General features: G+C 44.0%; 1 protein-coding gene across 1 annotated transcript in view; it reads left to right on the top strand.

Annotated features, from left to right (window-relative positions):
- Nucleotides 1–5,922: 5,922 nt before the first annotated feature.
- Nucleotides 5,923–14,003, top strand: part of LOC144599054 (IgGFc-binding protein-like) — a 188,162-nt gene continuing 180,081 nt past the window's right edge. The window contains exons 1-5 of the mRNA XM_078409777.1: nt 5,923–5,996; nt 7,071–7,111; nt 9,298–9,447; nt 10,770–11,032; nt 13,889–13,976. Of these exons, the coding sequence (XP_078265903.1) occupies nt 5,923–5,996; nt 7,071–7,111; nt 9,298–9,447; nt 10,770–11,032; nt 13,889–13,976 (616 nt within the window). The remainder of the gene's footprint in view (nt 5,997–7,070; nt 7,112–9,297; nt 9,448–10,769; nt 11,033–13,888; nt 13,977–14,003) is intronic.

Genomic DNA, 14,003 nt, shown 5'->3' with positions numbered 1-14,003 from the left:
GGCAGAACGAGGCAACCGTGGTTGACAAAGGAAGTCAAAGACAGCATAAAAGCAAAAGAGAAGACATATCATAAGGCAAAGATTAGTGGCAAGCTAGAGAATTGGGAAGCTTTTAGAAACCAACATAAGACAATCAAAAAAGCAATAAGAGTGAAAAGATGAAATATGAAGGTAAGCAATCCAATAATATAAAAGATGATATCAAAAGTTTTTCCAGATATATAAGGAATAAAAGAGAAGCAAGAGTGGACATTAGGCTGCTGAAAACTGACGGTGGAGAAGTAATGGGCAACAAAGAAATGGAAGATGAATGGAATAAGTTTTTTTGCTTCGGTCTTCACAGTGGAATCAACGTGCCAGAAATTCAAGAGAGTCAGGGGGCAGAAGAGAGTGCAGTCACTATCACTGAGGAGAAGGTGCTTAGGAAGTTATAAGGTCTGAAAGTGGTTGTCACCTGGAGCAGGTCGACTACACCCAGAGTTCTGAACAGTTCAACAGTTCAACAGAGCTTTATTTGTCATTCGGTACCAAGGTAGTTGTAGAGATTATGAAGGTATTAGTAGTGATCTTTGAATATTCACTAGAGTTTGGAATGGTTCCAGAGGGCTGGAAAATCACAAATATAACTCCTCAGTTTAAGAAGGGAGTGACTCACGAGAAAGGAATTTATAAACCAGTTAATCTGACTTTAATGGTTGATAACATTTTAAAGTCCATTATTAAGGACAAGGTTTCAGGGTAGCACAAGATAACGGAGGCTGTAGTCAGTATGGTTTTATTAAGGGGACAAATCTGTTGAAAGTAATAAGCATGATAGACAAAGGAGAGAAATAAATGTACAATTTTTATAAGTTCTCACAAGAAGAATATTTTCTCTATCTCCCCAATCCTTTTATCTTTTATAAGATATCTGGTGGATATGCATTATGACGGTCACAGATTAACCAGGAAGTCATAGAGTATTTTCGTACAGATGGAGAATTTGACTCGTGGAGCTCCAAAAGCTGCACGAGGTTCGACTGATCCCGACCCGGGGTAGATCGCCAGCGCGGGGGAGCTGAGATCCCCCCCCAATGAAGGAGCTTGATCGCCCCGACGAGGAAGGCTCGCCGCCGGCTACGGGAGTCAAGATCATCCCGTCAACGGAAGGTTAGAGCCCCCGACCGATGGAGGACAAAGAAGGGAGAGATTGAACTGTTTTTTACCTTCTATCACAGTGAGGAATGTGGAGGAGTCACTGTGGTGAATGTTCATGTTAAAATGTATTTTGTGTGTCCTGTTGCTTTTTACTGTTATGACTGTATGGCAAATGGTTCCTCGTATGTTGCAAAATATGCTTGGCTAATAAAGTTTGATTGTGATTGTGATTGTGATGATTGTCCCAGCTTTTTAAAGGGTTACAATAGACAATAGACAATAGACAATAGGTGCAGGAGTGGGCCATTCGACCCTTGGAGCCAGCACCACCATTCAATGTGATCATGGCTGATCATTCTCAATCAGTACCCCGTTCCTGCCTTCTCTCCATACTCCCTGACTCCGCTATCCTTAAGAGCTCTATCCAGCTCTCTCTCGAATGCATTCAGAGAACTGGCCTCCACTGCCTTCTGAGGCAGAGAATTCCACAGATTTACAACTCTCTGACTGAAAAAGTTTTTCCTCGTCTCCGTTCTAAATGGCCCACCCCTTATTCTCAAACTGTGGCCCCTGGTTCTGGACTCCCCCAACATTGGGAACATGTTTCCTGTCTCTAACGTGTCCAACCCCTTAATAATCTTATATGTTTCGATAAGATCCCCTCTCATCCTTCTAAATTCCAGTGTATACAAGCCTAGTCGCTCCAGTCTTCCAACATATGACAGTCCCGCCATTCCGGGAATTAACCTAGTAAACCTACGCTGCACGCCCTCAATAGCAAGAATATCCTTCCTCAAATTTGGAGACCAAAACTGCACACAGTACTCCAGGTGCGGTCTCACTAGGGCCCTCTACAATTGCAGAAGGACCTCTTTGTTCCTATACTTAACTCCTCTTGTTATGAAGGTCAACATTCCATTGGCTTTCTTCACTGCCTGCTGTACCTGCATGCTTCCTTTCAATGACTGATGCACTAGGACACCCAGATCTCGTTGTACGTCCCCTTTTCCTAACTTGACACCATTCAGATAATAATCTGCCTTCCTATTCTTACCACCAAATTGGATAACCCCACACTTGTCCACATTAAACTGCATCTGCCATGCATCCGCCCACTCACACAACCTGTCCAAGTCACCCTGCAACCTCATAGCATCTTCCTCACAGTTCACACTATCACCCAGCTTTGTATCATCTGCAAATTTGCTTATTGGTTATTCCAATAAGTACCACTCCCTGCTTATTCTCCCCACTGTCTTTTCCGCTTTGCAAACGACAAAAACGATGAATAGTTGGAGAGTCCAGGACCAGAGGGCACAGCCTCAGATAAAAGGATCTACCTTTAAAAATGAGATGAGGAATTTCTTTAGCCTGAGGGTGGTGAATCTGTGGAATTCATTGCCACAGACAGCAGTGGAGGCCCAGTCAATGGGTGTTTTTAAAGCGGAGATTGACAGATTTTTGATTAGTAAGGGTGTCAAAGGCTACAGGGAGAAGACAGGAGAATGGGGTTGAGAGGGAAAGATAGATCAGCAATGATGGAGAAGACTCGATGGGCTGAATGTCCTAATTCTGCTGCACTGACCTACAAGCTTATGGATACATTGAGACAGACCTCAGATTTAAATCCAGATTACTTTATTGTTGTACACATCCAATGAATTTCCCAATTTGCACGAAGCTCAGAGAGTGAAGAATATAAGACAACCACAGGTATATCCAAAGATGTTGAGGTTTATTTACAAATCAGCATCCTACAAAGGTTGTACTTTACATTTCTCCTGTGAACTGATGCCTGTGAAGATGTTGCATTGTTGAGAAGCTGACACACCACTTGACTTTGTTGTCTAATGGAGTGACAATCCAAACACACACATAAATACTGTGAGAAAACACTATTGTCCATTGCGCATTGAAAGGAAAGCCAAGTTGTCAATGGGTATTTTTAAAGTGGAGATTGATAGTTCTCAATTAGTAAGGGCCTCACGTTTACAGAGAGAAGGCAGGAGAATCGGGTTGTGAGGGAAAATTAGATCAGCCATGATCAAATGGCGGTGCAGACCGGGTGGGCGGAATAGCCTAATAAGAGTCATAAAGTCATACAGCATGGAAACAGGCCCTTCAGCCCAAACTTGCCAATGCTGACCAAGGTTCACCATTTAATCTAGTCCCACCTGGCCACCCACCCAGATCCCTCTACACCTTTCCTACCCATGTACCTGTCCCAGTGTTTTTTAAATGTTGTGATACTACCTGCATCAACTATCTCCTCTGGCAGCTCGTTCCATATACCCACCACCCTCTGTTGGAAAAAGTTGGTTTTCAGGTTCCTATTAAATCATTCCCCTCTCACCTTAAACCTACGTCCTCTGGTTCTGGATTCCCCAACTCTGTGCATTCACCCTATTCTGCTCCTATGGCTTATGGTTTTAAGGCCATTCACTTTCCCATCACTTGTACCTACAAGCTTTTTTTAAATCTTCATAGTACATTGGCAAATCCTTTGCAGCTCCCAAATCTGTAGTCTCCCTTACTAAGTCCCAAGATTATATGGTTGACTCATATAATCAAGACGAGGAAGTAACTGATGAAAAATTATCAAAGGAGGGTTTGTAGAGGTGGGGTCACTTCAATCTTAGACTTTGTCCTATTGTGCCTTTATTGTAGAAAAAAGATGACCTTTCTGTTCTGGCAACTCCTTCATTGCCAGAGTGATGTAAACTGTATGTAAACAAGCAGAACTTTATTTCCTGCCCTCTCTGCTCCACCTGCTCACACCTAGTTCTCTCTCCTACCCCTGCCCTTCCACCTACATTCCTTTGATTTCACATTGTGCAATTCTTCACTCCTGATCATTTCATCGCTGGCCTTTGTCCAACCATCTTCCTATCAAAACTCCCTCCCCTATCACTTGCCACACTTTGTTCGGTCCCCCTCCTCTCTTCCAGCTTTCTCCCCCGCCCCCCCCCACGCGTCTCCACCACATTCAGTCTGAAGAAGGGTCCCGACCCCGACCCAAAATCTCACTTACCCAAACTCTCCAGAGATGCTGCCTGACCTGCTGAGTTACTCCAGCACTTTGTGTCATTTTTTGTAGACGAGCATCTGCAGTTCCTTATTTCTACATTAGTATAAATAGATATTTCTTATGACATTGCTGTATGAGGGAACCGATTGCTGCATTATTTTGCACTGAAAATATTTAATCATCTGATCGTCCGATAGGGCAGTGAAGAAGTGCTGTATAAACACTGTTGAAACAAGGGACTGCAGATGCTGGTTTACAAAAAAAGGCACAAAGTGTTGGAATAACAGTGGATCAGGCAGCATCTCTGGAGATCAAGAATAGGCAAAGTTTTGAGGTCATGACTCTTCTTCACTGATTGTGGTAGGGTGGACAGAAAGCTTGAGGAGAGGAACGGCTGATGGTTGGAGAAAGGGTAGAGATGAAAAAGAAGGTGTGAGACAAAAGGATTGAAGTGTAACGTTAGGGCGGCACAGTGGCGCAGCGGTAGCCTGGCTGTCTTACAGCGCCAGAGACCCAGGTTCGATCCTGACCTTGGGTGCTGTCTGCACGGAGTTTGTACATTCTCCCCGTGAACGTATGGGTTTTCTCTGGGTGCTCCAGTATCCTCCCACACTCCAAATACGTACAGGTTTGTAAGTTCATTGGCTTTGGTGAAAAAATGTAAATTGTCCCCAGTGTGTAGTATAGTGCTAGTGTACAGGATGATCGCTCGTCGGCACGGACTGGGTGGGCCGAAGGTCCAGTTTCCGTGCTGTATTTATAAAGTCTAAAGTTGCGAATTATGAAGCTGGAGGAGCGGAGAAATAGATGTAAATCCAGGTGGGGCACAGGAAACGTAGGGAGGGGGTTGGGGAGAAAGGGAAAGGGAGGGGTGGTGTGGTTGTTTGAGGTTACCTACGCCAGGAGAATTCATTGTTCATACTGTTGGGATGTAAGCTTCCCAAGAGGAATAAAAACTATTGTTGCAATGACAGAACTAAACCAAAGCACAAAGTGCCTGAGGAACAGTGGGGCAGCGGGTAGAGCCACTGACTCACAGCGCCAGAGACCCGGGTTCCATCCTGACCTCGGGTGCTGTCTGTGTGGAGTTTGCATGTTGTCCCTGTGACCGTGTGGGTTTCCTCCGGATGCTTCGGTTTCCTCCCACTTTCCAAAGACGTGTGGGTTTGCAGGTTAATTGGCCCTCTGTAAAATGTCCCTGGTCTGTAGGACACGAAACTGGGATAATATAGAACTGGTGTGAAGGGGTGATCGTTGGTCAGCGCGAACTTGGTGGGCCAAGGGGCCTGTTTTCATGCTACATCTCTAAATTAGACTGAACTAAACACACGTGAGGCAGGAGGTGCCTGATGGGATGGGAGGTGGGGCCCCAGCTGGATCCATCTCTAAACTAAACTAAACAAAATTCATTGGGTCAGGCAGCATCTGTGGAGGGAATGGACAGATGACGTTTCGGGTCGGGATCCTTCTGCTGACTAATGTAACAGCAAGATACTGAATAATATGGTGCAATGGGTAAAATTTAACCCAAAGATTGCATCATTCTCTCTGATAATCGCTGGCAGTCAGCACTTTATTGGGTAGACTCACTGCCGGGGGAGTGATTGGTGACAGGGTGCACATCTCCCACTTTTTTTATTGCCTGATTATTGCCTTTATATATTCATCACCTTCAGCATGCAGTTACTTCCCTGTGCACTGCAGTCGGACTCAGCCATGAACCTTCATGGATGAATCAGTGCAGAACCAGACTAAAAATGGGGGGCAACAGTTTCCAAATGCTCCTGTTAATTGGGGCGCAGTTATTGCAAACCGTTGCATCAGGGAAAAGGTAAGTTCAATTTAATTTGCATCTTCATTCACTGTTTCACTGACAAATAAAGATATTAATAACTCCTTGCTGTTGATAGTATGAAGTGATAAAGCGTGTACATAAAAAAGCTAATAGACTTACTGTTTACCGACAGTGGAATTGAATACAAAAGTTCCGTTTTATATCAGACCACATCTAAATTATTGCTATTGGTTTATTATTGGCATGTGTACCGAGATACAGTGACAAACCTTGCAGGCTATCTTGTCAAATCAATCAAGACAAGAGTAAATCAAGTTGTACACATCCAGATCTAGACACAAGGAACTGTAGATGCTAGTTTACACAAAGGGACGCAGAGCACGAGTAACTCAGAGGGTCAGGCAGCATCTCTGGAAAACATGGACAGGTGACATTTTGGGTCGGGACCCTTTTCCACAAGCACAGCAGGTCCAAACTGCTCCAGATGCTCCAGAAGGCATACTGTTGTCCTGCATCACATCTTGGATAGGAACAGCTCTGCCCAAGACTGCCAGTTGTAGAGTTGTAGATGTAGCCCAGACACGCTACCTACCATTGATTCCATCTGCATTTCACGCTGCCTCGAGAAAACAGCCACCACGTCCCACCACTTGGCCCTCTGTAAATTGTCCCTAGCATGTAGGATAGAACTAGTGTGAACGGGAGATCGTTGGCTGGTGCGGATCCGGTGGGCCGAAGGGCCTGTTTCCGTGCTGTATCTCTGAACTAAATTAAACTGAACTGAACTGAACTGAACAAAACAGGCAGGAGAGTGAACGTGAACCCTACAACACATCAAGTATTGCCTTATTGAGTTAGAGGGACCAAATGGACCATCCCAGCTCCTGTAGTTTATATTCTCCTGTAGACATACATAACGGGCAATGGTGCTGAATGGTTAAATATATTGTGGTGTTTCACTGACCTGCAGGTTTGATGACAAAGAATGACGTCAAAGTGTTTATAAAAATATTAAGATTAAATCAGATTTTTAATTTTTATTCATTTAAAATGCTTCAACTGTTCAAAATTTTCAAGACTGCAAAATAATGAATTTTATTAAACACACAGTGAGGAGGTCCTGTCGGGCAACGTCTGGATTCCAGGTGGAGGTATGTTCAAAACAGCTGGACTGTCAGTGACGGGTGTTGATTCAGATGGTGCATAGAATCTTTAGAGTGTAGAAATACAACGAGGAAATAGGCCCATGGCATGCCAAGTCCACGCCTGACCCTGTACACCAGCATGATCCTACACACAAGTGACAATTTACATTCACAGAAGCCAATTAACCTACAAACCTGCACATCTTTGGAGTGTGGGAGGAAACTGGAGCACCTGTAGAAAACCCATGCGGTCACAGGGAAAACGTACATACTCCATGTAGACAGCACCCGTAGTCAGGATCGAACCCGGGTCTCTGGCTCTGTGAGACAGCAGCTCTACTGCTGTGCCACTGTGCCACCCTGCTGCACCACTGTGTTGCCCTAATAGAGCTGTAGAGCACGGAAACAGGGCCCTCTAACCCATCGTGTCGATGTTGACCAAGTTGGATTTCTGGACTAGTCCCATTTGCCTACATTTCCCCCATAAACTTCTAAAACCTTTCTATCAATGTCTGTCCAAATGTTTTTTAAAAGACGTAATCATATCTTGCTTCTACAGCTTCCTCTGGCGCTCATCCCAGACTACTCTATGAGTGAAAAAGTTGCCCCCTGCAGTCCCTCTTAAATATCTCCCCTCTTCCCCTAAGCCTATGCCCTCTAGGGATTTTAGAACTCTCTACCCTGTGAGCATTCACTTTATCCATGCCTCTCATGATCTTGTATACCTCAATAAGGTCACCCCTCAGCTCCTACCATCCAAAGAAAAAAATTCCAGCCTATCCAACCTCTCCATATAACTCAAGCTCACAAGCCCAGGTAACACCCTGGTGAATCTTTTCTGCACCCTTTCCAACTTGCCAACTTAGAAAGGGTGCAGGAGTGATTCTGAATCCATCAACAACTGCACCCTACACCCTTGCACCCCCCTCGATTAGTAGTTTAATAGGGGTAGAATATGGGGGAGAATGTGTAAAGAATTGTTTAAAAAAGGCATGAATGTAGGATTGGTTAGTGGTCAGCATGGACTCGATGGGCTGAAGATCCTGTCTCCATTCATTTTCTCTCTCTCTCTCTCTCTCTCTCTCTCTCTCTCTCTCTCTCTCTCTCTCTCTCTCTCTCTCTCTCTCTCTCTCTCTCTCTCTCTCTCTCTCTCTCTCTCTCTCTCTCTCTCTCTCTCTCTCTCTCTCTCTCTCTCTCTCTCTCTCTCTCTCTCTCTCTCTCTCTCTCTCTCTCTCTCTCTCTCTCTCTCTCTCTCTCTCTCTCTCCCCCCCCTCTCTCTCTCTCTCTCTCTCTCTCTCTCTCCCCCCCTCTCTCTCTCTCTCCCCTTCTTTCACCTCCCTGTGACCATTTGGGCTATCTCTGGGTGCTCTGGTTTCGTCCCACATCCCAAAGACATGCATGTTTGTAGGTTAATTGACTTCTTATAAATCGCCCCCAGTGTCTAGGACATGGAACTAGAGTGAACAGGTAGTCGGTGTGGTGAGCTGAAGGGCCTGTTTCCATGCTGTATCTCTGGGTTAAATCTCTATACATATTTATGGTGGTTGTGTTAGTGATTGAGGTTGTGAAGGTAATTTCCTTGTGCTGTTTCCTCATTTATCCTGCCAAGTACATCATGATGACTCAGGAAGGTAAATCAGTAAGCTTTTATAGATGGACTTTGAAAGATGAAATGTCTCATCGTTTTTTCTTTATGGGCCTAGAGGAGGAACATGTATGTACCTGTCTTAACTACCTTGTTCCATATATCCACCACCCTCTGTGTGGAAAAAAATACGTCTCAGGTTCCTTTTTTCCCCCCTGTCAATTGAAAACTATGTCCTCTGGTTCTCGATTGCCCAACCCTGGGAAAAAGACTTGACCCAATAAGGAAATCTGGTACTCTAATTTTCTCTTAGCTAGAGATAAATACCTGCCTCTTCACCCAAGGACAACAGAAGGCAGTGGAGGCCAATTCTCTGAATGCATTCAAGAGAGAGCTAGATGGAGCTCTTAAGGATAGCGGAGTCAGGGGGTATGGGGAGAAGGCAGGAACGGGGTACTGATTGAGAATGATCAGCCATGATCACATTGAATAGCGGTGCTGGCTCGAAGGGCCGAATGGCCTCCTCCTGCACCTATTGTCTATTGTCTATTGTCTATTGTCAGTGTAGTTTCAAGTGTAGTGACACGTTTCAATTGTTTTTCTCCAGACTACATCACTAGGTGTGATTTCAATAACAATACCAGGCCATTTTGTGATTGGATCCAGTCGTGTGGGAGTGACGGTGGAGAATGGATAAGGACCAAGCATGCAACACCGACATTGGGAACTGGCCCAATGAACGATTATCCAGATGGAGGTGAGTTCCTTGATCCATGATCCATGATCTCAAACTGTTCAGTTAATATCAAAGAATCATCCCTATATACACCCATTTCCATTGTATGCTTTAAAGTTTGAGTTTAGTTTATTGTCACGTGTACCGTAAAAACCATTTGCTATGTGCTAACCAGTCAGCGGAAAGACAATACATGATTACATGTACAGGTACATTATAAAGGAAATAACGTGAATAACATTTAGAGCAAGATAAAGCTAGTAAAGTCCGATCAAAGATAGCTCGAGGGTCTCCAATGACGTAGGTAGTACTGGACCGATCTTATGAAGACATAAGAAACTGCATTTTGTAAAAAACACAAAGTGCGACAGAAACTCAGTGGGTCAGGCAACATATGTTATAGGAGCAGAATTAAGCCATTCGGCCCATCAAGTCGACTGCCATTCAATCATGGCTGGTCTATCTTTTCTTCTCAAGCCCATTCTACTGTCTTCTCAACATAACCCCTGACACCCATATTAATCAAGAATCTGTCAATCCCCGCCTTAAAAATGACATCTCCACAGCCTTCTGTGGCAATGAATTGCATAGATTCACCACCCTCTGACTAAAGAAATTCCACCTCATCTCATTTCTAAAGGTATGTCTTTTTATTGAGGCTATGGCCTCTGATCATAGACTCTCCCAGGTGGAAACATAATAATCATAATCATACTTTATTAGCCAAGTATGTTTTGCAACATACGAGGAATTCAATTTGCCACACAGTCACACCAATAAAAAGCAACAAGACACACAAAATATGTTTTAACATGAACATCCACCACAGTGACTCCTCCACGTTCCTCACTGTGATAGAAGGCAAAAAAAAAGTTCAATCTCTTCCCTTCTTTTTTTAGTGTGTTTTAAAAGTTTGTGTTAATGTTCTCTGGTTTGTTTTATGTGGGGGGTGGGTGAGGGGGTCAGGGGAAACTTTTTTTTCAATCCGTTACCTTGCCAGCGATTCGATTGTTTTCCGGATTGTATCTCCGGTGGTTCTGCAGCCTAACATCATGGAGCTGGCAGCCTTGGTCGAGACTGACTTTGAGCCCCACCGTGAGGCCGTGGACTTACCATCGAGCCTGCGATCCCTTGCCTGGGATCAACACTCCAACAGCGGCCTGCTGTTGGAGCGTCGATCCCAATCAAGGGATCGCAGGCTCTGATGGTAAGTCTACAGGCAGCATTTCAGGAGAGAAGGAATGAGTGACATTTCGGTAAATAGGACAGAATGGAATTATGTACCTCTGAGTGAACTTTTAATGTTTTATTGAACAGTTTTTCCATCATATTTAAACCCACAGGTGGTTTCTTCCTTTACCAAGAAGCCAGCAATTTTGTTCCTTTGGGACTGATTAAATTGGAGAGCGCGGAATTCATTGTATCCGGGCAAATATGCATCGACTTCTGGTACCACATGTGGGGATCTGAGATGCTAAATGAACTGAAGGTGATGGTGAAGAAAGACCTGACAGAAATAGACGCCTGGAGAAAGAATGGCAACCAGGGAAATTCCTGGCTGTACGGATCACGCACACTTCAATTCCCGACAAACTCCAGCATAAAGGTAATCTAATTACGTAAACTTCATATTACATATGCGGTTCTCACAACTTTAAGATATAAATTTGCTCCAGTGGGTCAGATCAGTGCTTTTAATGATGAAAGACACAAAAAGCTTGAGTAACTCAGCGGGACAGGCAGCATCTCTGGAGAGAAGGAATGGGTGACGTTTCGGGTCGACACCCTTCTTCAGACTCTGAAAGAAGTCTGAAGAAGGATCTCAACCCGAAACGTCACTCATTCCTTCTCTCCTGAAATGCTGCCTGTCCCGCCGAGTTACTCCAGCATTTTGCGTCCATCTTCGATTTAAACCGAGTCAAGAGTATTTTATTGTCATGTGTCCAGATAGAACAATGAAATTCTTACTAGCTGCAGCACAACAGAATATGTAAACATGGTACACTGTAAACAATATGATAAACGAGAGAGGAAAAAAAGTTCAGTGTGTATAAATACACATACTCACAAGTACACACGTGTGCATATATATATATATATATATATATATATATACACGTACACACACACACATATATATATATATATACACACACATGTACATGTACACATACACATATACTCAAAAAACAAACAATAGTAGTGCAATAATAATAATAATAATAATAATAATAATAATAATAATAATAATAATAATAATAATAATGATAATAATAATAATAATAATAGTCTATTGTAGTTCAGAGTTTATTTGAGGTTGTAGTGTTTAATAGCCCGATGGCTATAGGGAAGAAACTGTTCCTGAACCTGGACGTTACAGTTTTCAGGCTCATGTACCTCCTTTCCGATGGCAGGGGTCAAATGAGTGTGTGGCCAGGATGGTGTGGGTTTCTGATAATGCTGGCTGCCTTTTTGAGGCAGCGACTCCGATAAATCCCTTTGATGGTGGGGAGGTCAGAGCCGATGATGGACTGGGCAGTGTTCATAACATTTTGCAGCCTTTTCCGCTCCTGGGCGTTTAAGTTGCCGAACCAGGCCGTGATGCAACCAGTCAATATGCTCTCTACTGTACACCTGTAGAAGTTCAAGAGAATCTTCTTCTTCTTGCGTTTGAGGCAACAGAAGTTATGAAGCTGCTTCTGCTGTCTCTGTTTGTTGTCGTTCGCCTGACTGAGGTCAGTTGACAGGGCTCACCACGGGGAGGTCGACAACATGAGCCCCCTCTCTGACATACCGAATCTCTATAATCTTCTCAGGAAGTAGAGGCGTTGATGTGCTTTATTTATAATTGCATCAGTGTGCTGGGTCCAGGAAAGATCTTTGGAAATATGCACGCCCAGGAATTTGAAGTTTTTGACTCTCTCCACCATCTGTTGATTGTGGGTCCTCATCCTTCTGCAGTTCCTTCTTACACACTTTTGATGATGATGATGATGATAGAAACATAGAAACATAGAAAATAGGTGCAGGAGTAGGCCATTCGGCCCTTCAAGCCAGCACCGCCATTCAATATGATCATGGCTGATCATCCAAAATCAGTGCCCTGTTCCGGCTTATTCCCCATATCCCTTGATTCTCTTAGCCCTAAGAGCTAAATCTAGCTATCCCTTGCTCTCTCTTGAAAACATCCTTATTTACTTTATTGTGACCTGTATCTGTGTACCTTGCTACAGTGAAATTCTTTGTTTTGCATACAATCCAGTGAAATCATACTACAGATACACACAGTCATGGATATGTGCAAAAGTGCAATGATTGTAGTGTAATGGCAGACTTCACCAAGATAGTACACAAAAAGTTGCCACGTTTCTTGTACCCGCAAAGTCTCAAAGTTCTTGAGTACAGTCTTATCTTGGCCTTAAAGGCCTATTGTCCTGGCAGCACCAATTCTCTTCTTCCTGGGGAACTTGATAAAGGTGCACAAAAAAACGAGGAGCAAAGATAGGGTAAATCTTAGCCTTTTCCCTGCAGGCCATGTAAGCCAAAGGGCAGAGTGCTGGCGTAACTGGGAGTCTTTTGCCCAGTGTAGGGGAATCAAGAACCAGAGGACATAGGTTTAAGGTGAGTGGGGAAAGATTTAATCGGAAACTGAGGGGTACCTTTTTCACACAGAGGGTAGTGAGTATATGGAAGAAGCTGCCAGAAGAGATTTAGATTTTTTTTAGATTTTTAGATTTAGATTTAGATTTAGAGATAACACTTTGGTCAACGTGGGTTGTTTTTAAATGTGCTATATAAATAAAATTGACTTGACTTGACTTGAATTGAGGCAGGTACTATAAACACATTTAAAAGACATTTGGACCGATACATGGATTGGAAAGGTCTAGAGGTAGATGAGCCAACGCGACCAGGTGGGATTTGTCTAGGTGGGGCATGTTGGTCGCATGGGAAAATTGGGCTGAAGGGCCCATTTCCCAGCTGCATGACCCTATCAGTCAGTAAGAGGGACTGCAGATGCTGGAATGTAAGTGACTGGAGTAACTCTGGGTCAGGCAGCACATCTGGATGGTATGGATCGGCAATGTTTGGGGTCAGAACCATTTGGGTCTGAAGATGGGTCCCAACCCAAAATGTCTTCTGTCCAGCTGGGCTGGAGTTCCATAGCCACGACCGCTGAGGGCCAATTCGACCCACCGATCAGCCGCGGAAGTCCTGATGAGGTTGAGATCGGCCGCTTCACCCGGGCTAGGAGCCAGCAACATTTTCGGGGGGAATTCCGGGGGGTGGGGTGGGGATTTCAAGTGCGCTCTTGTAACTTTGTCCGGATTAAAGGAGGTGCCAGACCACCAGTTGTCAGAATATCCGGGGGTAAACCTATACATATAGCAATGGCACAATCTTGACTCTCAACTTATAACATTGATTCACACATTGAACAGATCCTTTGTTAAAATTCCAGGTGACTTTCGAGGCTGTCCGTGGGAAGACTGAGTATGGAGACACAGCGATCGATAACATTGCGATCCGAAGGGGAAGGTGCAACAAACGTAAGTGAATATAAAAGCTCAAACTCT

The sequence above is a fragment of the Rhinoraja longicauda genome, chromosome 13 (assembly GCF_053455715.1).
Source record: "Rhinoraja longicauda isolate Sanriku21f chromosome 13, sRhiLon1.1, whole genome shotgun sequence".
In the NCBI taxonomy this organism is placed as follows: domain Eukaryota; kingdom Metazoa; phylum Chordata; class Chondrichthyes; order Rajiformes; family Arhynchobatidae; genus Rhinoraja; species Rhinoraja longicauda.
Note: the sequence above shows the minus strand (reverse complement) of the source record. Positions and strands in the feature narration are given on the sequence as shown.